Source organism: Sphaerodactylus townsendi, linkage group LG03 (genome assembly GCF_021028975.2).
Source record: "Sphaerodactylus townsendi isolate TG3544 linkage group LG03, MPM_Stown_v2.3, whole genome shotgun sequence".
Classification (NCBI taxonomy): domain Eukaryota; kingdom Metazoa; phylum Chordata; class Lepidosauria; order Squamata; family Sphaerodactylidae; genus Sphaerodactylus; species Sphaerodactylus townsendi.
Window position 1 is genome coordinate 141,988,451 of NC_059427.1, and position 24,862 is coordinate 142,013,312.

At 44.6% G+C, this 24,862-nt stretch overlaps 3 protein-coding genes across 4 annotated transcripts in view; 1 reads left to right on the forward strand and 2 right to left on the reverse strand.

The window, feature by feature from the left end:
• MILR1 (mast cell immunoglobulin like receptor 1) overlaps positions 1-11,243 on the forward strand; it is a 26,597-nt gene extending 15,354 nt beyond the window's left edge. The window contains exon 8 of the mRNA XM_048487441.1: positions 10,233-11,243. The gene's annotated coding sequence lies outside the window, so the exon portion shown is untranslated. The remainder of the gene's footprint in view (positions 1-10,232) is intronic.
• POLG2 (DNA polymerase gamma 2, accessory subunit) lies at positions 7,903-18,246 on the reverse strand. 2 transcript variants are annotated; one of them, XM_048491536.1, is made up of 8 exons: positions 17,543-18,246; positions 14,911-15,031; positions 14,672-14,777; positions 12,912-13,085; positions 11,871-11,912; positions 11,572-11,652; positions 10,222-10,322; positions 7,903-8,099 (listed from the first exon to the last, which is right to left on the reverse strand). In XM_048491536.1, the coding sequence occupies exons 1-8, from the start codon at positions 18,228-18,230 to the stop codon at positions 7,934-7,936; spliced, it is 1,479 nt and encodes a 492-aa protein (XP_048347493.1). In that variant the 5' UTR covers positions 18,231-18,246; the 3' UTR covers positions 7,903-7,933. The 2 variants fall into 2 exon arrangements, with proteins under 2 accessions (XP_048347493.1, XP_048347492.1); XM_048491535.1 differs by having other exon boundaries at positions 11,772-11,912.
• A 5,309-nt stretch (positions 18,247-23,555) lies between these two features.
• LOC125427880 (olfactory receptor 10Q1-like) lies at positions 23,556-24,515 on the reverse strand. Its single transcript, XM_048487442.1, has one exon. It carries the CDS (start codon positions 24,513-24,515, stop codon positions 23,556-23,558), a length of 960 nt encoding a protein of 319 aa, XP_048343399.1.
• Between the last annotated feature and the right edge of the window lie 347 nt (positions 24,516-24,862).

The window sequence follows — 24,862 nt, forward strand, 5'->3', positions numbered from 1 at the left end:
TGCACTATGTGTACAGAACTTCCTTTTTTGCCATAATACTAGAACTCCAGCTCACTCAATAAATAAAATGATGGGCAGTAGATTCAGGGAAAGACTTCTTCATAGAATGAAGTGGTGGTTGTTAGCTTAGAAGCTGACTAGTCAAATTCATGAAGGATAGATTTTTCAAAGGCTGGGACGCTAAATGAAGAGCCTGGTCCCATATACGGTTTCTCTGAATACCAGCAGCTAGGAGAGTGGGGAGAATAATAAAGGCTATATCTATCACACGGTTCATTTATGAGTTTCCCAAAAGCACTGTGCAAGGCAACAGGATCCTGGAATAGAGTTGATGGGCTTTTGTTATAACCCAGAGGAGTCTGGCTATGTCCAGTGATGAGAACCTTTTAAGACCAGGGTGCCCAGAGTGCAGCCTTAAAACCCACTTGTGTATACATAGAAAGTGCCAGCAATTCCAAACACCTGAATACTGAGGGTTTTAGTTTACAGAAAAAATGGTTGGCTCTGGTGTGAATTACTCAGGAGTAAGTGGTAGTTGTTGGCTTTTGCTTTACGACAACCGTGCAACTCTTCCAGCGAATCCACGACCCTAGGAGGTACTCAGAGGCCAGCCCATTGCCAGTAACCGAACACTCCCAGGTAAGGATCAGCTTTGGTTTAACAGCATAACGGGGTTACCTACACTGCTTGGAGGGCTGGAGTCTTAGGTTTAAAGGCTAATAATGGGGCCCAGTGGCCCAGGCCAGCTAGATATGTGGTATTGTGTGTGGTGGTGATTTCCCCACATGATATGAACTCTGGCGTGCCCAGTGGGGAGCTCTGAGTGCCACCTCTGCTTGGCACCGTGCCATGATTTAGCCACCCTGATTTATGTTCATGGTAAGAGGATGTTCACAAAAGAGTTGTACACATTGAAAAACTGCAGAATAGGAACTACATTTTAAATCGTGCAAATTAGCTGAACTAGGACCAGTTCAATGTAAATCTTATTTATTTATTTATTGGGTTTATAGACCGCCCTCCCGAGATTATTGAATAACATATAAATGAAACCACGACAGATTAAAATCTAATAGTATCAATTAAAAGCTCTAATAAATTCAATAAACCCTACCCCATTAAAATGCAGCATTATTAAAATAGAAGCATTAGTAATACACAAGGGTAAGGCACTGCTATCGAGATTCCACTAAACCTCAAAGGGAGGGTGGTAAAGTCCGCCATTCATGCAAAGGTGGGGCATCAGCGGCCTGGTCTCCAAGGGCCCGGCCGGGAACAGCTCAGTCTTGCAGGCTGCCAGATTCCAGCCAGATCCCATGGCAGGGCCGGACAGCTGGTGGGGGGAGAGTGTTCCACCAGGCGGGGGGCCAGAGCTGTAAGGCCCTGGCCGAGGTGGGAGAGCCAGCCTGTATCATTGAGGGGGCCAAGGAAGTCACCAGTAGGTTGGCCCTCTGCAGTAGGGCGATTCGGGGACATATGGGGGCCAGAGTGCCTACAAGCTACTGGAAGCCATGAGTTCTGGCTTTCATTGGATGAGTCAAGAGTCATTGCTAACACACTAGCCAGGTAAAGTGTTATTGCTAAGAGGTGGTGTGCTAAACACTCTTAGTACAAAATACTGAGAGAGAGAGTGGAAGAGGAGCAAAATGGAGGCATTGCGTGCTGGCCCTACAGCTAGAGGCCTTTCAGAGAGCATCTTCAAATCAGATATTTCACTCAGAATGGTGGATACTGTCGCACTCGAGGCGTACTTCCGACCAGGCGCTGTAGCCGGGGACAAAACTTGAGTTTAAAGCCCCCATGACCCATGACCAAACAATGATTCTTTTGCACCAGGTCATTTCTAATCACCATCACATTATAGAACATGCCTCAATGCGGCAATAGTCCATACCACTCCAGCAATCAAACCTTTATACCAGTTTTTCAAAGTGCTTTCAAAATGTTTATCACTGTGAAACCCTACCCGGTGTTCTGTAGCACTTAATTGACCCCAGCATTGCAAGGAAGCACAGCACAGTGCTGGGAGGGGAGAGAGAGGAAGGACAGGGGACAAATTCCGTCATGTTCCACAGTAGTTGCACACATTGAATTTTAATACTGACAAAGGCACTAAACACAGCCTTGAACTCAGTCTTCTGAAAGAGAAATGTAACAGCAGAAAACATAGTCTTAGAATAACCCTGAATAACTGCTTTTCATCCTGAAATGTCTTTTAAGAAACTGCAAGGTAAAAACTCATCTATGACTGCAGAAGGCACCCCCAGATTCTCCGAAGCCCAGTTCAGAATTTATTATTCCATTTAAGAGATAGAACCAATAGCTTTGCTTCGAAGTTTGGATGTCTGGGCACTCATTCATGGGCAGCAGCTACGCAGCCTTCAACTGGGTGCCCCATGGCATTTGCCCTCCAGCAAGCTTCAGCAAGGGTGCATTTCAGTTCCTGTCCAGAAACACTCAGCAGCAGCCCTGAGGTAAATTTGGTGCCCTACCAGGCAAGACCCCAGCAGAGCACGCCATTGGAAATCTCTCTACCACAGGGACAGCTTGGCATGGCAACCAAGCCTCACCCAATCCCACACCTCTCACTGCTTCAAATAGAGAATAGCAGCATTTTTCCTCCAGAAGAACAAGAGTACCACACCTTCCCTACTGCCCAGCCCTCCCTTTTAAGGAAGTTGTTAGCTCTACAACACCTAATGAACTATGGACATCAAGGGGCATTTGCAAACCAACCCTGAATCTCACCAAATCCACACACACAGCACTACGACAGCAGAAACACTGAAGTCCCCAAAAAAAAAAAACTAGAAGTAGGAGACTTACAGTTTGCCAGACACAGCAAGAACTACAGAACAAACCACTTCTAAAGAAAAGGTTGTTTTCTTTTTTAAAAAACTAAGACAACAAACTTAAAAGTAGAACCGAAGCAAGGATTCAACCAAGTAACAGCCTAACTACAAAGCAGGGTGGGGGAGGATAGCTGAATTTCCAGAGCCAAACTAACAGTGGAACAAGGTAAAATCTGTGAAATCCTACAATATGATGTGTAACACCTTCTCTCTAGAAGATGCCAGCCACAGATGCTGGTGAAAGCGTTAAGGAACAAGATCTACCAGACCACAGCCACACAGCCTGGGAAACCCACAACAATGAATCAGCCAGAAGCCTTTGACAATACAAAGAATTTTGTTTTGTAAAATAAAGATATCAATGAAGAGTAGAGATTTTCCTTGCAATAAGAAAAGTTCTGAAGTTATCATGAACACATCGTGAAGTTAAAGTGTTTTAAATTCTACTTATACCTTAGCTAAGATTTTACATCATCCTCTTTATTCTGTGAATTATTTTAAGAATAATTGAATAATATAAAGTCCACCCACCCCGTTGTATGCGCTGCAAAGGCAGGAATGCCTGTTTTCATCATATGCCCAAAAGAACAAACCTCTCTGGAAGATGCAGTTACCAAATCTCCCTGAATAGAATGACTTTTCCTTTCCACATTGCAGGAGACTTGAAGCCTTGAATAAATCAACCTATGAATCTTTCTCAAAAAATTTATTATGTTTGATTACTACATTATGTTTAGTTACACTAAACTGTGTCCTAAACAACGATCCCTCATGAGCATACATCTTACTCAACAGCAAAGTTAAATCCAGCAAGGTCTTGAGCATATCTACAAGACTTTTTTGTCGGCAGCTAGTCCTCAAATCACAGAATCTCAAGGCAAATTTATGCTGGACTTCAGCCTTCTTCAAGGAACATGAACTGTTGGCAGATCCTGACGCACACATACCCAAAAATCAAATCCTGTACTCTGCCATCCTATAGCAATTCATACACCTGTTTCCGAGAAGTGGTAGTGGAAAGTGCCACTAAGAATCACTTAATGATTTATGGTGACACACTGTTGGGTTTTCAAAACAAGAGATGTTCAAAGGTGTGGTTGCCATTGCCTGCCTCTGCCAATGACCCTGGATTTCTTTAACAGAGTTCCATCCAAAGTGGGCAACCCTGCTTGAGCTGGAATCTAACTAGAGGACCAGTCTAGGCAATCTCTTGTTTTGGGCTTTGCAGTCATTCATGCAGATTAGAATCCCACACTGACATGCCAGAAGGGAAGTGGGCTTTCCCCTTTCATAACCACTTGGCATTGGCTACATCAGGAGGGTGGCCGAATAGAGACAATACAAGAGGAACAATGTCTTGAGTATCCTACAGGTGTACAGGCAGCAAAATGATGAGTGTCTGCAGAACAGAGTAAAGAGTTTAAGAATGAGCAAGAGACAAAATTCCTCATGTATTGATGAAAAGCAGTACCATAATACCTAAGCCCTGGCACATATGAAAAGAAGGAGGAATCTAGTCATTATTATTAAAACACCTGGGACTAGGAGGTGGAAAAAAAAGTAGCTACGGAATAATGCCTCGAGGGAGAGGGTTGAGGGGGGGGGGGATTGTGCCCAGACTATTCAGGCGTGGTGGGAGAGGGAGGAGGCCAGGGGATTTCTGCCTCGTGGGTTACTATAAGGGTGGGGGGGGTGTCAGGACTGCTTGAGAACGTGGGCAGGAGGCAGGGGTAGAAGTGCTTTACCTCTCTCTCAGGCTGCGTCGTGTGAATTGAGGCCGAGAGGGGGTGGGAAGTCCAGCAGAGGCTACGAGGGGCTGGGAGTTCCTCTTCGAGGTGATGGAGGTGTTACTCCAGGGAGAGGCAGCGGCACGCAAGCCTTCGAGGAAACCTGAGAAGCAACGTTTCAAGATTGGGAGGGACAGTTTAGCTTCCTAGCTCTAAAACGAAAGTACTTTCCTCCCCTCTTTGCAAAGGCAGAGCTGCAAACAAAGCCTGGGGTTGGGAGAACAGCCATGAGAGACAGGCTTGAACACCGGCTTCTCCTCCAACTACTGCAGGCAGCGTCTCCCAATCAGGCGTCATTTCTCAATAAACTGCGTTTTCTTGCCCCACACCTCGGACCTGGGAGGTGCTGGGAAATCTCCCTCCGTGGTTGCCTGTTTACCCAGCACCTCCCAGGTCCCGAGGTAAGCAAAACGCAGTTTAGCTAGTGCCTGGGGAAAAAAAACAGGAAACCTGAGGAAGCAACGTTTCAAGATTGAGAGACAGTGGCTCTAAAACGAGGATTTTCCTCCCTCTACACAAAAGGCAGGCTAAAACTCTGCTGCTCTTTTTGTTTGGCACACAATAGTTGAGGGGCAAGAGCCTCGGGCGCCGTGAGCCTTGCTGCCTGTTTCCTGCACACACCTGGTGAGGAGGCTGCCTCTCCTGCCGCCTCTTGCTGCCTCTCCGGAATCACCGCCCATGGCAGGCCAGCGGCAGAGGCATAGAGAACCGGGTGAAACCACTTGTTGGGAGGAGCGATGGGCTGGGGGGAGGAAAATAAACTTCTGATCGGTACGTGTGGGGGGGGTGCAGGAGGTAGTGATGGACTGGCAACAAACCTCTCTCTGTCCCTCTAACTAGAAACATGGCCTTTCACCGAGGGACGCGAGCTGTTGAAGGTGATGCAGTGACGAGGCAGGAACTCAGGAGCCAAAGACAGGGCCCGCCTCTCTTTCCCCTGTGCCCGTGCTACTGCTGCTTGCTCCCCTCCCGGGCTGCGCGTTCCTTCCCTTCTGAGCAGGGAGGAGGTTTGTTGCATGACCACACCCTGAGAGAGCAAAAGGCACGCTGTGGTTCCAGGAGGAGGCTCACTAATGCTATAAATAATGAACTGAGGTGGAACTGGCCCCGATGGGGCCTGCGTCCAAGTGGGCGGGTTAAAGGCAGCCTGAGCTGCCTGATAGTAGCAGCTGCTGTGTAAGCAGCTGCGGTGCAATGATGATGGTGGGGGATCTGTGGAGAGGAAATTTTTGCCTGGCGCCCCCGCGTATTGACCATTAGCGCCAGCGGGGACTGTGTCCCCTAAGGTGCGATCACGCCAGTGCTGTCACTGCCTCATCAGTGCTATAGTGTGGTTGAAATATCACACCTACACATTTCCCAGACCATGCATTTCCCTTTGATTACTTAGACCACTGGTTCTCAACCTGGGGGTCGGGACCCCTTTGGGGGTTGAACGACCCTTTCACAGGGGTTGCCTAACACTCTCTGCATCAGTGTTCTCGATCTGTAAAATGGATAAATGTTAGGGTTGGGGGTTACCACAACATGAGGAACTGTATTAAAGGGTCGCGGCATTAGGAAGGTTGAGAACCACTGACTTAGACAGTTGACACATATTGAGTGATGAGCTGAATCTGACTCATTAACTATAACACATGGTAGATTTAGAAGATTAATAAAAAAGAATTTATACCCTTTTTCATCTCTTTGCATGCCCTGAAAAGTGTGTGTGTGTGTGTGTGTGTGTGTGCAAAGAGTTTTCTTACTGACGTTCAAATTTAAGATAGCAGAAGCCAAGGCACAGGACAGTCATTTTATTTCGCTTACTATCTACTATCAACTTTCCCCATTCAAGTATGTGACATGACTTTTCATGTATAGCCCAAAGGCTTTTGAACTGGCATGCATTGATGTGAATATCATTTATATATATTTATTTTATTAATGATTTTATTTATATCCCACCCTTCCCAACAGGGCAGCAAACACCAGTAAAAAAATAATAGACATACAATAAAACCAATATCAACCCAACGGTATCATTAAAACATACACAACAGAGAATTTAAAAATACAGATGGTGATAAAAACCTAACCAGACACCCATGAGAGGCAGCGATGTTCCAGTCAGGCTGGCTGGCTCAATATAAAAGCCTGGCGGAAGAGCTCCATCTTGCAGGCCCTGTGAAACTCAGGCCCTTTCCGCACGGGCCATAAACGGCACCCTGGGGACGGCAAAAACGCTGTCCCCAGGGAGCCGTTCGCACAGGCGGCGCTGCGAAAACGCAGCAGCGCTGACCTGGCTTCCCTCCCCCTTCCCCAGGGCGGCCTCAGGCCGCTTCCAAAAATCTCCCTCCTGGAGGGAGGTTTTTCGCAAAACAGCACATTCCCGGCGGCGCGGTGCGAACAGCACCACCGGGAATGGGCTGTTTCCCCCGTCCCTCTCCCACTCACCTCGTCGCCTTGCTGTCCTCCGAAGACCCTCCCTCGCTGTCCTCCGACCCCTGGAGGTCGGAGGGAGGGTCTACGGAGGCCAGCAGGGCGACGGAGGCGATGAGGTGAGTGGGAGAGGGACGGGGAAGAGGCGGCCTCTGCGGGGGCCGCTTGCACACTTCTGTGCGAACGTCCTCCACCCCTGCACCGGCAGAATTCCGGCACCGGCGTGGCCCGTGCAGAAAGGGCCTCACAGATGTCCCGCAGGGCCCTGATCTTAGCTGGGAGCTCATTCCACCAGGTGGGGGCCAGGGCCGAAAAAGCTCTGGCCCTAGTAACGGCCAGCCACACCTGTTTTGGGCCAGGAACCACCAGTAAATTCCCCCCGATGAACAGAGGGGTCTAGAGGGGCAATATGGGGAGAGGTGGTCCCATAGGTATGTAGGTCCTATATATATATAAACTTTGGACTAAGAAACAAAACTAGTTTGCCTATTGACAACTTCAAGATGGCCCTTCTTCAAATGACAGTGACTCCACTGATCACAAGTCATCCATGATGGTTTTCCAGAACTGTTGTATAAGCTTGTGCTAATCCTTTCTCTCTGAACAGGTGATTTATTTATAATAACTGCAGTTCTACCAAGGCAGAAAGAACTCAGACTGGAACTTATTCAGATACACTTGTACAACATTTGGTTGCACGCAAAGTTGTGGCTCACCAGTGTCAGTTGTCTTTGCTTCTCACTTTGAATAAAACAGTACCCCTTATTGAACAAAACAAGCTACTGGAAGCCATGATTTCTGGCTTTCATTGGATGACTTAGAAAAATTAAAAAGCACCCAAATAGGATGATACAAAATTATTTTTATTTTAACTCATACATTTTTGGCTGCTGATATGTATTTGGTTAAGAAGTCCTTTAATCTAGATATATGCATCATTTCTTTCATTGTAGTGTCCCTGTTTCTCAGCTGGACCACACCATTCTCTAACGTAGCATCACTGACCAGGATTGTGAAGAGTATACTCATTTCATCATATCTGTAAACAAGGAACAAGAGAAGCATGGAGTTAACTCTGCTTTGGTGTGTTCCAGGGTAACACTATTATTAGTATGAAATCTGGCAACAGTGATAAAGACATAGGTTGCCTCTTGGAGAAGATGAAAACCTGATTTTGCATTGGGATGGTTCCCAAATGTAACAGTGTTGCCCAGGGGTCCCCAAACTACAGCCCGGGGGCCAAATGTGGCCCCCTGAAGGCATTTATCCGGCCCGCCAGGCATGGCAGCGATGGCTCCATTCATGTGCAGTGGGGGCTCGAGGGAGAGGAGGAACCGGCCCCAACGGCTGTTGATTGCAGTTACATGATGGCACCCCCAAATCTCCATGAATTTTCTGACCCAGAGTTGGAAACCTTACATGTGGCAACGCGTGCTCCACCCTTCCCTCTCAGCTACTCCATGTGTTGCTCTCAGGCTTTCTGTTCCGCCTCACTCCCGTTGGCATCAGCCAGGCTGGCGGAATCATTTCCGCTGGCTGCTAGATATGAAAGAACCCAGGAAGATACCTGATCCTGGGTTAGATGGAATGTTTCATTGGGAAAGTTCTGCTTTTTTTTTTTTACAGGGGAAGGTATTCCACAGCCTCCCCAACAATATTTGGAGCCCACCCTGTACTTGACATACTTTGGTCACTGTTCTAAAAATAGACCATGACAGAAAGGCTGAAAGGTGAAATCAAACATTTTACAATCATTTGTGCATAGGAATTTGTTCATAGTTTTTTTAGTCCGGCCCTCCAACAGTCTGAGGGACAGTGAACTGGCCCCCTGTTTAAAAAGTTTGGGGACCCCTGGTGTTGCCATATAGTTTATCCAAGAGTAGCTTTGCTCAAAAGATCAATCGCTGTTCTGGAGTAACTGAAGGTCTTCCAGAAGTGCAATTTGCTACTTGCTCAAAGGCAATCAGATGAGTGCCAAACTAAGCCAGTACCTTTCTTGCTCAGCTGTCATCTATCACTACATTCTTCTCCAGTGAGCCATCACAGGGCTATGAATAATCCACAAAGGTGTGTAAGAGAGAGAGAGAGTGTGTGTGTGTGTGTGTGTGTGCATGGTACAGTCATTACGTTGCTACATCTGCTCTTTCTCCTGCTTCATCAGTGAAAGACACTGACAGTCATGGATCTTTTAGCTTTCACCTCCTTTCCAGCAGTCTTTTCTGACGTATTGTTGAAGGCTTTCACAACCGGAATCAACTGGCTGTTGTGGAGTTTCCACGGTGTTTCACCGTGGTCTGGTAGCTTTTGCTCCTAATGTTTTGCCCGCATCTATGGCTGGCATCTTCAGAGGCATGTCACGGTGAGACGTGGCATGCCTCTGAAGATGCCAATCACAGATGTGGGCAAAACACTAGGAGAAAAAATGACCCGGCCTCTGCCGCACAGCCTGGAAACCCACAACAGCCAGTCTTTTTTTGACTTATGGAAACTATTCCCAAGACCATCTGGGCTGTTCAACAGTGGAATTCACTGCCTTGGAGAGTGGTGAGAGTCTCCTTCTCTGGAGGTTTTTAAATAGAGGCTGGATGAACATATGTCAGGAGTGCTTTGATTGTGTGTTCCTGCATGGTAGGGAGTTGGACATGATGGCCCATGTGGTCTCTTCTAACTCTGTGATTCTATGATTGTGGAACCTGTGAGGATAAATTGTCACAGGATGGGAGGTCACAATATCAAAATGGGCAGACTGCTGAGAGGGAAGGGAGAGCCAAGAAGATCAGTGTGATCCTTGAACTGGATCCAATCCATAAACTGCAGCACAGGCCTATACCAGTTAGCAGAGTAGCATGGCAAGCAGAAAGAAATTTGAGGGCAGCAGCATGGGGGTAAAAATGCAAAATATGAACAGCCATGGCAAAACAATTTGCAATTCTACGTCAAATTAACATGGACTGTTCCTGAAAGAAATCCTGGTATCTTCAAAAAGCTTATACGACTATGCATGAAGTATATTTACAAAGAACAAATCTGATATAATTTGACAAGGTACCACAATGATTATTTGGAGAATTGTAATGTTAATTTGGACTTAGTTATGTCTTCCAACACATGGTTCCCAATTCTCAAGTCCTAAAGGTTATAATGCATTTATTTCTTCTTACTTTGTATACAGCTGTTCCAGTGATGACGGCATTGTTTCAAGATATCCAGGCCAAACAGAAATTCCATTTTCTAAGAGTTCACTGAACAATCCCTGACACACCTTTGGGACGGAAAAAAATATTGTTACTTGAAGAACTGAAAGGGACACTAAATCTCCTAACATAGGGTATAATGCTGATGAATTATAAATTTGAGATACGTGCGAAATTTTAGGGAACAAAAGGGTTCCCTGGGTATGCCACAATTTCTTGTCAGGAAACACACTTGCAGACCAATCCTTTACAGAGTTCCTCCAATCGAAACCCACCAGTTTCAATGGGCTTAGAGCGGAGTAATTTTGTACAGGACACACTGTAAATTGGGACTTATTAATTATTTTAACAATCACCCAGATTTTGAGGGGTTTGCTAGAAGAAACCTCACTCATAGTGCCTTTCCTTGGTGGTAAAAAATATTAGAGGCAGCAAGCACTGCTGGGCCTCTTTACAGATCTTGCATCTGTGCCACTCTGATGCTGAGCATTATTTGCACATGAGTAGGGAGGGAAGTGAGGCAATGATTCAGTGGTAGAGCATCTGCAAGAGTCCCATGTTTGATCTGTAACATCTCAAGTTTAAAGGATTAGACAGAAGGTGATATGAAACATCTCTAGTTGTATCTTGACGTGCTGCCCTCTGTCCAAGTAAACTGTATTGACCTAGGTAGATCAATGGTCTGACTCCATAGAAGACAGCTTTATGTGTTCATGTGTGATACAAGACTACGACACCTACAGCACTTTAGAGAAGAAGACCAGTATAAACAAAGCAGCTTCATATGTAATTGATGTATACTTAGTCTTCGCGCACACACCCTTTTTCTACCCCAACCTGCCTACCAGTCAGTTGGCATCACGAGAATCTTCCAGGTCAAATCCTTCATGTATTATGCTGATGTGTGTGTGTCTACCACCTCTACAGTCTGAGGTCTCTCTCAATGACCCCAATATCCCGAAGTAGCACAAACTGGAACCCCCCCCCCCCCCCCCAGTTCTTTACATAATAGAATTATGCAGCTTTCAGAACTGATATGTGCAGGGAACCCTCTTGCTGTGTGCAAGCTTATCATCTGGATCAGCATGAAATTTTTAAACATCACACCAGTCCCTTGATTATGAAATCTTTACTGTAAAACACTCACAGCTCTGACTTTATGCCTAGCCCATCTTTACACAGGGAAAGGCTTCCTGCCATAATGCAGACATGTTATTTGATCCAAAACAACAACAACAAAAGAGAATTAATTAAAGTAAGACTGCTTCATTAGGAGTGGGGATGACAGCTCTAGCTGCAAATTCATTCACTGCTCACCTGTCTCAGTTCTGTGGTTGGACCTCTTCCCACATCCAATGCAACTTTGATTGGTGTTAAACATGGGTGAAGCTTAAGCACCTAAAACACAGCATTACACAAAGCATGGGACTTGTGAATATTTGCAGAATTAGAAACGCAGGGCAAGCACACAATGGATTCTCTCATCAGGCCTTCACACACACTGAGGGGAAGGTCACCTTTCTCTGGAATGCCTTCTTTCTTGGTAATGCATTTTCAGTCAGCTGCATACAGTCACACAGATATGCTAGTACTCCATAGTCTAGATTGCCACTCACAGACAGGATATGAGGAACAGCATTCTTTCTGCCATCTCGACCCTGCAGGAGAAACACCACAATATGCATTCTGAAATTTATTTAATTTTTTTAAAAACTGTGCAGTTTATCATACGGCTTATGTTTAAAAGTGTTCATAGCTCAGTGATAAAGCATCTGCTGTGCATGCTTAAGAAGAAGAGTTTGGATTTATACCCCACCTTTCTCTCCTGTAAGGAGACTCAAGGTGACTTACAAGCTCCTTTCCCTTCCTCTCCCCACAACAGACACCTTGTGAGGGATGTGGGGCTGAGAGAGTTCCGAAGAACTGTGACTAGCCCAAGGTTACCCAGCAGGAATGTAGGAGTGCGGAAACACATCTGGTTTATTCAGGTGGAGGAGCAGGGAATCAAACCCAGTTCTCCAGATTAGAATCCACCTGCTCTTAACCACTACACCATGCTGGCTCTCTTAAGGTCCCTGGTTCAATTCCTGTATCACTGCTGAAAGAAATCAGGTAATAGGTGATGTGTAATACCTCTACTGAGACTACTGCAGTCAGAATAAACAATACAAAGAGGTGAATAATCTGACTTAGTATCAGGCAGTTTTCTGTGTTTGTGTGAAGAAACACTCTTGATGGGTGAACTCCATCGGAAGACCAGCGTTCACAGGAAAACAAAAACTGATGGGTGAGACACACACCGGTGTCTACAGAAGAGCTGTAGTGAGCAAAAAGCTAAGGAAGAGGCTTCCCATTTCATCTTAGGGAAAGACCTTATTTGTCTGAACCATGATACGATTATCTTAAGTGGCTTGGCTGCCCTATGGCAGAGGCATGATTTTTCAGCCCCAAGCAGGTAACATCAAGCTAAGTCTAAACACACAAAGAACAGAAAATTAAATTAAAAATAACATGGTAAGTTTTCAACTATCATTTATATTGTTTCTGCTATGGAAATGCCCTTGTTCATAAACCATTCCACGACTTCCCAGGCAAGATTTGTGTCCTGCTTGGGTCACTTAAATCTATCTTAAGCAATGCCAAAAGATACATCTTACATGCAGCTGAGATGCTCTTCCAGAATACATTTGCAGCAGTTCAGTATCTCCTAAATTCTGCAAAGTTTCTATCCGTTCTTTTCCCCAAGGAAAGCTGTAATAAATGTTGCTTCCTCTTCGGCCTTCTTCACTTTGATGGTCACTGCTGCTGAAGTTGGATGGGTTTACTGCAAACTAGAGACAAGAGAGAGGTCCATCAACATACCAATTTAAGTCTATATTTTGTTTAATCACTCTAACTGGCATTAATTGAAGTATTTCTCTAGATAGATTAAAAAACTGTCCTTCTGTTCCATCTGACAGAAAGGTGCACCCCATTCTAAAAATTCAGAAAAAGACAGATCTACAAAATTTTACTATGCCTCATTACATTTTTTTTTCTGTGATGCCATGGAACTCAATATAGAAATCATTGCTTTTCATTACCCAAAATCAAAGCTGCTTCCACTTTTGGAACTATTTATTGCATCTTGCCTTTCTTCCATCACTGAAACGCAGGAGAAATATTTAAGATTACATTGCCACACTATATAATTTGCTTTGAATGTCAGTAAAAATGTGGACTATAAATAAATAAATAGTAATTTTGGAAGAACAATGGAATTATTTAACTTAAAACGTTGATTAGCTGCCCTTCTATCTTAGAGAACTGAAGGCAGCTTACAATATCGATACTATATATGAAATGAAATGCATACAATAGATTAAAAAACCAAATTTTAAAATTGCAATTTAGAACTGCCATTAAATTAATCAAATGTGGTACTAAATGAAACTGTCTTAAACTGCCTCTTACAGATCGAAAGTGAGGGGGCAGGTGCTCCCCCCTGGGGTGGCTGTTCCAGGATTGTGCAGCTGCCGCTGAAAAGGTCCTCTCTCATGTACCCACCAAACAAGCTTCTTTGATGGGACAGTCAGGAAGACTTTTCCCAGTTATATTAATTCCTAGGCAGGAACATATGGGAAAAGATGATCCTTCAGATACCCCAGTTCCAACACATGTAAGGCTTTAGAGGTCAAAACAAACACCTTGACTTGAGCATGGGAGTGGATTTGTAGTCACTGTAGTTGTTGTAGAATTGGAGTCACGTGTTCCTGACAGCCAGTCAGGACTAGCAATCTAGCCACAGGGTTTTGCACTAGCTGCAGCCAACCAAATTAATGCTAATCTATCACTACCCCCCAACATCCTTCTCAATGTTGGAAGTGAAGGACTTTACACTGTTTCCTGCCTCAGTGACAGAGGATGACTTATCAGTGAGTCAGATAGCTAGAGAGGGTCAAGACACTGGGGACCTTTTCTTTACTACTCTGACACTATCCCTTTGATGTGCAGATTGCTATTGTCAGGGAACCTCCTTCCTTCCTTCCTGCTTCTCTTCTCTTCATCATTCCTGCACACACCTTCTATCTCGTACCATGTGTGCAGAGGGATGCAGACAGAATCTCTCACCATTCAGCTAGATAGACTAGAATAGAGAACCTATATCTCCACTTTTCTATCCAGAATGGAGTTCACTAATAAAGACTACACTTATTAGTTAGAAACTATGAACTGACTCCAAGTTTTCTTTGTTGCCAGTACACACACGCACACTTGGGTAAGCTCTGCTGCGTTTTGCCTCTGTGTAATGCAAAGGTATCTCTTGCCAGAGAGAATTACCAACACTCAAAGGCATACATAAATATTGCAAGATACAGTCCAACCATCTCTTTTCCTACACATCATCTAAAATAAATCAAAAGAATATTCCCAATACCTTTCTCCACCACAGAAGGCGCTGACGTAACCAGTAATCAAGCCACTGTCCTGCAGTTCTGGCAGAGCTATACCACACGAGGGAGGTTGTTGTCCTTTCTCCTGTTCTTTAAGCAACAGAAGTAGCAAATTAACCCTTAAATACAAGTGCAAGATACTATTTCTCTTGCCAAAACTGAGTGGCCATGTATCAACAAGGATGTGACAATTTAGAGAAGGAAAAAGTTTGTATTACTGTACCTCACATGATTGTTTTCTTCATCATTTTCAACTGGGTGGAAACATGTACCAATCTGAGCAACCCCAAAAGGCAGCCTCTTGTTTACCAATTCCAAGCAATCAACATATTGTTCTAACGCACCTGCCAAAGAAGAAAAATTGGAAACATTACCATTTTAATGAGTTAATAACATTCCAATTTACAATGGGAAAAGGAGCCAAACACAAGGAGCTTCAGGGACACACCTTAGGTAGTAACAAAAATGTATGGTTTTTTTTACACAATGAACTTGAATTACAATTGTTCGCTTATACTTTTAAAAACTTATACTAAGTCCTGGTTACCATTGTGCATTATATTGGTATTAAACATCTGCAGTAGCTGCAGTTACAGAAGAGTTAAGAATTACACACATTTTGGGCTTCTTCCAATTGTATACTAAAAGTTCCAAAAAATAAGAATTGGTGATAATGTAGCCATAATCCAGTGTTTGCACTTTCAGAACTCCTAGAATTTTACAAATTAAACAGAGTTGTGGGATGTAAGGGCAATCTGGCTGTGACATCTGTCACCCCATTGATCACTAGGGTTGATTCGGCTGATCTGGCTGGCTAGGCAGGTGTCCCCTACCTCCCTCACCGCTCCGTGTGCGTCCCTCCTGAAGCCGCAAGCTCAGTGGAAGAGGACAACCATCCCAGATAGAAGGAATGTACCATTCTTCGGTCAAGAGTATGTGATAGCTGCACTTCCCTGCTAGAACCTCCAAATTAAGCAGAGTTGCATTTACCTGTCACTGTGGTTTATCCAGGTCTTCTGTGCAGACACACGCTGGGACTGTGTCTGTACATAGGACTGCCTCCAGTAGAATTTTCTAGCCTCTGGAGACCGCAGACTGGTTTTCCAAAGAGGCACCCCCCCTTCCTCAATTTCTACTTGCCATTGTAAGCTCCCACAGGAAGCAAACCAGAGTAAGAACAGTAAGAGAACTCACAGAGTTGCAAAATGGAGGGAATGCACAGAAAATCTTGATGGCTATTGTTTGTGCTGAGGCAGCCCTGCCTTTTTTTGGACCCAAATAACAAATAAAAAGAGCTTTCTTCACCCTAAACTGCCTTGTTCTACCAATATAATACTGAAGTGTCCTCCTGATGTCCAAGGTATGTGAAGCCCATTCAGCATCTGAGGAAAGGTATGGGGAAAAGACTGGTAGAACTACTTCCTAAGCAAGGTGGAACTTAGACGCTGCTTTAGGAAGGAACTAAGCTGTTTGAGCAGAAGCCAAAAGGTGCATTAGAACAATATGCTGATTGCCTGCTGCAGGGAATGCAAATGTGAATCACTCCCTGGACTGAAAAACCCCACCTGCAATACGATACTATCAACCACACCTTTGAATAGCAAAGTTCCACCCAAACGCTTACTGATTGGCTCCCCACCCTGGGACATGGACATATACACCCCATTAAAACACTCCCTTCTCATTGGACATAGTGTGTAACAGACTTCCCTCTGTGATACACATCTGAAGATGCCAGCCACAGATGCAGGCAAAACGTTAGAAACAAGATCTACCAGACCACAGCCCCTCCCAGCACCCCTGCCTGCCACCACCACCCCACCTTCCCCTCCCAGTGCCCCTGCTTGCCACCCCTAACCCCCCTTCTCCTCCCAGGGTGAAGGGAAGCACTGCGGGGCGGGAAGTGGCTGCTGACTTGCAGCAGGTCCTGCCCCCTGGACCAGCTCCATGTTCTTGCTGGCACCAGCGGAAGACACCGCAAAAGTGAGGGGGGCTGGTAGCATTGCCGCAGTACCCCTGGGACATGCTCACTGCACCCCAAGGTACCATGGAACCCTGGTTGGGAATCACTGATCTAGGTACTGTTTTGGTGTTCGAGGTTATTAAGTGTATCTAGACATAAGAGATTTTCCCATCGGCCATTACAAAGGGTCGCTACTTATCCATACCTCTTCAAGATCGGGTTTGTCCACACTGTAAAAATCAAGTGGAGACTCTTGCTCACATTATACTCAACTGTCCGAGATATGTGGGCATTAGGAATTTCTCTCCCAGGCTAGCCCTAGACAAATCTGAAAGTGACTGTTCTGTTGTGGAGCTTCTGTTAAACAACACAGATGTCATGCTCTTGGAAAAAGTAGCAAAATTTCTTTTACAAGTGACCGAACTTTCTAAGTAATGTATACTGCTATATAGTCTTCCTATCTGCGCTTTGAATGTACTCTTGATTTGTATTTCAAAAATGTCTGGCAAGGCTCTAGAACCTATTTTTAAATGCCAAATAAAGGTTGTTGTTGTGACATAAGAGATTCTCCAGATACAGGACTTCTTTAGGACAAAGGGGACCAAAAGGAGAAGCAGCAATCAGTCACTTCCCCAATTATGCCAGGATCTAGCTTTAGCTGGCAACTGTCATCTATACAGGAGCCAGGAGAAAAGGCAATTGCCACACACCTTTTTACCCAATCCCTTGCTCAAGAAGACACTGCCACTCTCCCAAGCACCTTTTAACATATATTATAATTTATATTGGAATTAGTTGCTACTATAAGCCAATTTTTGACTGAAAAGCAACATAAAGACACACAAAATAAGGAACAGCATTTTAAAACAAATCCAAGAAGTTTAAAACTGACCATGCAGAAGGCTGTCCCGCAGCATCCCAGACACCTTCAGCATCTTCTCCAGAGAGTCCAACAATTCTTGCTTGCTCAAGTCCTCCTCCTTCAATACTTCCCAAAGAGTTTTTGTGGGCACTGCTCTCAAGAATTCCCCTGGTGATGTCTCAACAGCCTTTGAAAAGTCCTGCACTGGGGCATCAACTGCAAAAACTTGTTCCCTAAACACAACAATGGTCTCCCACCACTGGGCAGCCAAGTTCTTCCTCAGCTCCACCCCCAGAGGCCCAAAGCCCGGGCAGTCTCCCTTCAGGTAAGAGTCCCAGGTGCGTTGCTGGGGTGTCTCCCTTCTTCTAAGGAAGTGCCTTCTCACGCAGATATCCAGGAGGGCTTCTGCAGCCTCACCTTGCCACTGTTCAGCATTGCTGGGAGAACCTGTGTGAAAACACTCCTTAGCAAACTTGGGGATGGCTGACAACCTAAGAAGCCTCGACTGAACACCTGGGTGGTTCACAGGCAGCCTGAGATTATGTGCATGCATCCGAGGGCCCCCCACAGGAAGCCGGTGGCTATCCAGCCTGCTCCTTCTGACTACTTTTAGGGCCCCGGACAGTCCAGCGTGCTTCACCGAAAGAAACCACCAAGAGCCACGTGCTCCGATTCTGACCCTAAAGTAGCACCCACAACAAGATCTGCTCAGCAGCATGTTGGTTAAGGAGCTCCCCCGCCCCCACCCCCAGGATGGACAACGCATGCGCAAATCCAAGCGCGAGCGTGAGGAACGAAGGCGTAGAAGGGCGGCGAAAGAGGGATCCCCCTCTCTCTGTGGAACGCATGCGCAGTTTTACCGGCAAACGGAGGAGACGAAGCCCTCTATCTTTTCTAAGCGTTGCTTTTAGCAAAAGACGCGTAGTTACAGTTCCGCTTTCTAATCGAAGTTACGGGGCAAAGGGCAGAGCAGCACCTAGCTATGTAGGAGTAGACCCAAGCCCCTAGTTTGCATCCCCCCCCCGCGCGTCCGAATGGAAACCGGAGTTGAGGGCTAAATGTCATTGTCGTCTTTTCCGGTTGCTGATGTAGAGGGGCAGGTTCCTGAAAGAAAGCCTGTTGCATCAAAATTAAACCGGCCTCTCGTGGCACCTGACTGACTAACAGACATTCTGGCGCTGGATCTTTTGTGGACTAGATCCCTAATCCATGCATGCTGGAATAAAGTGGCCTCCGTCTTCGAGATGCAAACAAGACGAGGTCAAACATACAGCGGTGTGAGTTTGTCATGAACTGGACCCCCCATCCCCGCCGTCCCATTGAAAGAGTCAGCAGTGTCATGCAAATAGGTGCAACCTTTGGGGATGGGGCGGTATATTAAATCTAATATATAAATAAATAAATAAGCGGTATAAAGATGGGTGGTAAAGCTGCTTCCCATGGAACATCTTCTGCTCCCTCCCTCAATAGCAGCTTTCGGTTGGGAATTAGAGCTTAGGCCCCTTCTGCACATGCAGAACAATGCACATTCAATCCACTTTCACAACTGTTTGAAAGTGGATTTTGCTATTCTGCATAGTAAAATTCAGCTTCAAAGTGCATTAAAATGCATTATTCTGCATGAGCAGATGGGGCATTAGTATTGCATACCCGTTGTTCTATCCCTGTTGTCACTTTGGCAAGAGTGTGACCATGTTTGTATATCCCATGCTATTTTAGCATTGGTGTTTTCATTTTGGCTGGATCTTATGACCCAGGCGACAAGAGCTCTATGAGCATGTGCAGCTTGCTTACATATTCTCACCTGCAAGAACTCCACCCTCCTCAGTTGATCTGGCCTGCAATAGGAAAAGGAAGGTCCACAGCTCAGTTGAGGTAACTTGCTCATTTTTTTACAGGCCCAAGTTGAAGAAAGACCTTCATCACCTATACCCTGTGCAGAAGAACAGATGGGCTAAAGAAGCCCTGCATTAGTAATTGTTTGGACTTTCTTGCTTTATTTTCTGGGTGCTGTGATTATTTTAATTTTTCCTAGGTCTCCAATTGAAATTGATGTAGCCAAGGATCAGTAGGTTACATTTGCATGGTAATGCAACATGTTTCCATTCAGATAAGAGGTGTTTGGGATTTAACAAGACTTTCCCCCCCTGTAACTCGATGTGCTTTTTGTGTGTGTATGGAGGACAGGATATCTTTTACTGTGTTGTCGGATGATTTCAGGTCATTGATTCTGTAATCCAGTGCACTGAGTTGGTTTCAGTGGTCTTAGGCTGGAGTAACTGTGCAGGATTGCATTGTTAAAATGCAAAAAAATCTGTATTATCCTGTTGCCCAATTATTCCATTTGCTTGTTGGCTTTTGAATAACATGTGTGTGAGCTATGAACATCCTGTACCTGTAAGTATGCATCTCATCCCTATACATCACAATCACGTTAAAGATTTTGTTTGTGTGCACCAAAGGTTGTCCTGACACCCCCATAGGTAGTTCTTCACGCTTTAAATATCCTACCCCCAAAAGGGCTAATCACTCAGTGCCATTGACACCTTTCTGTCTTTGTTGCTGTGTCCAACACATTGCCCCCTGGAACCAAATGCTGGCTGTTTGGCTCTGAACCCTGGATCTTCTTCATGTCACAATCAGGTCGTATTACCCATAAACCCCATGACCCTTTCTATTCCAAACCTATTTTCCAACCAATTTATATCTTAGGAACTCTGCATGTGTGTGTTTATTGCATTGAATAAAGTGCTTGTGAACCTCTTATCCCTGCAATAAAGATTGTCAAATTTGCATTATATTCCTCACTGTGGATTTTCTTCCAGTAGCAGATCTTCATATATACTGGTATTAAAGATTCCTTACCCAGCCTCTTGCTTTTACTGTTTTATTGTATTCAGTTCAGACAATAAGTGAACAGTTTTTCTGTACTTGTAATCAAACAAGAATTCTGTTTTTAAAGTACTGATTCATTTATTAAACAAGTTTGGAGTTTTGACACAATGCAGATGTCACAGATGGCACCCACATCCTGACACGCTCCCCAGGAGACAAGATGGCCAAGCATGGAAACAGGAAACATTATTCTTTCACACAGTTTCTGGGAATAGTGTATCACAATACTAGATTCATCAATGTGAAAGTGGGCTGGGCAGGTAGGGTCAAATGATGGCCATGTATTCACCAGCTCTAGACTTCACAGGGCCATGGACTCTTGGGTGTTTTTTTCCCCTGGGAACCCAACAATGCATCTTGAGGGCTGTGCTATTCCAGCCCTGATGACAGCCAGTGCTGTGTACCCTCTGAGGCACTAGCTCAGGACAACCTGCCAGGCATCCAGGGGCAGGCGAGAAAGACACTTCGATTATGCCCTGGTCCGTGAACAAAATGTAGTCAAGTGAGAGAACATCATTTGCCTGGTCACAGAGTGTGTTATACTGCATAACATCTGTGAGGAGAAGTGGCATGCTGTGGATTTTGATAAGCATAAGGGAAACCTGGTGTAAAGCTCTCCTCCCCACCCCTCCAAACCTTTGTTCATGCATGTTCTAACAAAAATCACCCTGATGGCAAGTGTGATTTTTCAGAAGGGAAAGCAGTGCAGAAGGCAACTGCCAACTTCATAATGGCAAATCAACACTCCTGAAAGCGGGGCGGGGGGTTTCCAGTGCTGTTCCATGTATTCCTATGCATAGTATATGCTGCATCCAACTGCCTAGCTAGCCAGGTCAGGAGCTCCTTGGGCGGTGTGAATGGTGGGCACCAAATAGAGTATTTTAAATAAATTAATTACATATTGTGTACTGCTCCCACCACAGGTAAGATGTGCTGGCAAGTATGGTTTTCCTGCTCTCAACTTGCAGAGATAAAGACCAGATTGAGACCATTGATCAGTGTTCTATTGTTAATCTAGCATTACAAAGGGTATTTATCTGCTTTTTTGTAAACCCTGAAATTCAGGAGGCAGAATGAGGCAAGCAGCAAGGCACTGTGTTTGGCATACCAAGTGCTGGCAGTCCTGCCCAACGACACAAAAACATGACTCATTTTTCAGCAGAGATGGATGCTGAACATGCATGGGGAGTCTCTCCGGCCTCACCCCTTGGATATACTCAGGCAGCCACCCCCTCCCCCCCCCCCCCCCCCAGGCAGTGCATCTTCTGGGTTTCCCTCCATGGGTAGTAGTAGACTACTTTAGGGAAGTCCAGAACATAGATGCAGGTGAAATGTTAGGAGTACTACTGTTACCACAGAGTAACGTGTTTACTAATAGTTAGCTAATAAGCTTAAGCCGACAAGGACTTATTAAATAAATCATTTTTATTTCGGACCCTCAGAGGGTCTGTTTTAGAATCAGAGGAGTCGCCCTGAGTATACAAAAGTCACAGTTCTTATAGGATAAAGACAGCTGATGCATCATAAATGTTGCAAAGCCAAACCCTGTCAATTCATGACGTTTCAGTATTCCCATCATTGTTAATCATGGCGCTACATTGTTAAATAGCATTCTTAAGAATATAGTTTCTCACATGGCTTGACTCTCTTTCTTTGCTTTAATTCTGCTTGGTCAGTTATTTTCCTCTACACACACTTTCTCAGCTCATTGCTAAGTAAAAGTATCTCTTCTTTGGAATGTGGGAAGAGACAACAGGGGCTGTTTTGGAAAGCAAAGTACCTTTTGCTATTTCTGAGCAATAATTCTTAATACTAAAATATCTTCAAGAAAACTTGCTTAAGTTACATATAAGTATACTTCAGTTGAAATAATCATTTAAATGCTTTATTTCTATTTTCTATTTTCGGGGTCTGTGCTTTAGTTGAAGATATTATTTTCATGAGCCTTTTACTTGCACACAAGCATTAAAAGTATCTTTTTCTGGAATGCAGGAACATTGAATGCTTTTTCTTAACAAAGACACTTTTTCATGATTCTGTGAAATGACTTTAAGCTGTATTTCTGCCAGAATCTTTTTCTCTCCATTATTTTCCTAAATAATGGGGAGAAGGAAGAAATAACCTTCTGGTAAATCTAAAATCATTTCCTTTTTCTCTTTCTCTCTCTTTCTCTCACTTTCTCTCACTTTCTACCACTTTCTATTTCCTTCTTACTTTCACTCTTTTCCTTCTGTGCCTACACTACTACTAAACTATGACCTGGAAAACCCACAACAAAAATATATTCAAATAAAAAGTATACTATACATGTAAAGTCTGAGGCAGCCATCAATAATCACTGACACAAAAATCTGCGTCATATCCTCCAGTGGTAAAGACATTGAAAAAAATTGGTACCCAAGTGGTGGGGGGAAGGTGAAGCCTCCTTAGCCTAGAACATAGGGCAGAAGCTATTAAATATTTAGTTATTCTGGGAGCAGAATCCAGCTGTGGGGACAGGGCTTGTTGGTATGTAATACCATACAAAAGCTTTACTGTTCACTTAGCACAGGAGTCCCAGTCTGTTCCTGTAATTTGTGCCTACGTCCCACCCCCCATTTCTCCCTCCCTCTGAAGACTGACAGTGGAAACTGGAGTGGAGGGACAGGAGCTTGCATGGAACACACATTCCATGGCAGACAATCTCACAGCCCTAGGACCAACCTTAGATAGGATTGCCAATTTCCAGTTGAGGTTGGAGATTTCCCGGAATTACAACTGAGTTCCAGCCTACAGAGAGATTCCTCCTTCAGAGGAAGTGGCTGCTTTGGAGGGTGGGCTTTGAGGCCCCTCCCCAACCCCATCTTCTCCAAGCTCCACTCCCAAATCTTCAGGAATGTCCCAACCTGGAGTTGGAAACCCTGGCCTTACAATGTTCTTTTTAAGTCACTGACCAAGGAAACTTAAAAAAAAACCAGAACTGTTTTGCTAGACCAGGGGTAGGGAACCTGCGGCTCTCCAGATGTTCAGGAACTACAATTCCCATCAGCCTCTGTCAGCATGGCCAATTGGCCATGCTGGTGAAACTGATGGGAATGGTCCCTATTTTATCTGAGCCACTGGAATTCTACTACATACTATTCACAGTGAAAGAAAAAACCCCTAGGCCTCACTTGTAGGCCTGTGTTTCCATGGAAACAAATTTCCTTTTCCATATTCTCTTGAGTGCTCCCTTGACTTCTTTGTTTCTGAGACTGTAAATCATGGGATAAAGCATGGGTGTGACATTGGTGTAAATCAGAGAGACCACCTTGTCCTTATCCAGGGAGTAGCTGGATTTAGGACGTATATATATGAAGATGGCACAGCCATAATGGAGCATGGCTACAGTCAGGTGAGCAGCACAGATGGAGAAGGCCTTCTTCCGCCCCTCAGCACATTTGATCCTGAAGATGGAATTGGCAATGAACATGTAAGAAACCAGAATGAGGAAGAATGGAATGAGCAAGATCATCATGCAGACAAGGAACACAGCAACCTCGTTGGCATGTGTGTCATTACAGGCCAGGAATAGCATAGATGGGATGTCACAGAAGAAGTGATTGATCTTATAGCCACAGAAAGGCATCCTGAAAATCAGGGTGGTGAGTCCCAGTGAGATTGTGAAGCCACTAATGAAAGCCACCACCAATAGCTGCACACAAAAATTCCGACTCATTATGACAGTGTAACGCAGTGGATTGCAAATGGCCACATACCTATCGTAGGCCATCACAGCCAAGAGGAAGCACTCAGTACCACCAAGGGCAATGAAAAAATACATCTGTGTGGCACAGTCAGTCAAGGAGACTCTTCTTCTCTTAGCCAAGAAGTTGGCCAACATCTTGGGCACAATGACCAGGGTATAGCAGATTTCGATGGAAGACAAATTGCGCAGGAAGAAATACATGGGGGTTTGGAGGGCAGAGTCAATTAACGTTACCGTCACAATGGCCAAGTGTCCTGATAGAGTGATGAGGTACATGAAAAGGAAAAGAGCAAACAACATGATCTGCAAATGTTCACTGGTGCAGAATCCTAGGATCACAAAATCAATATTTTGGCTGCTGTTCTGACCGTACGTCTCCATTCTACATTTCATAGTCATCCAGAATTGCTAGTGCATACATGTTCAGCTTCATAAGAGGAAAGTAAGACTAAAATAAAGCAATAATACTAATATTAATACCACTAGTAGTAATAATAATACTAAAAGGCAAGCAAGAGCAATGGAATTACAGTAGTTATTTAGAGATACCATTTCTTGGCCAAATTAAATATGTAGGGCAGTGATGGCGAACCTTTTAGAGACCGAGTGCCCAAACTGCACCCAAAACCCACTTATTTATCGTAAAGTGCCAACACAGCAATTTAACCTGAATGCTGAGGTTTTAGTTTAGAAAAAACAACTCATACATTAACATCTTCTGCCTTAAA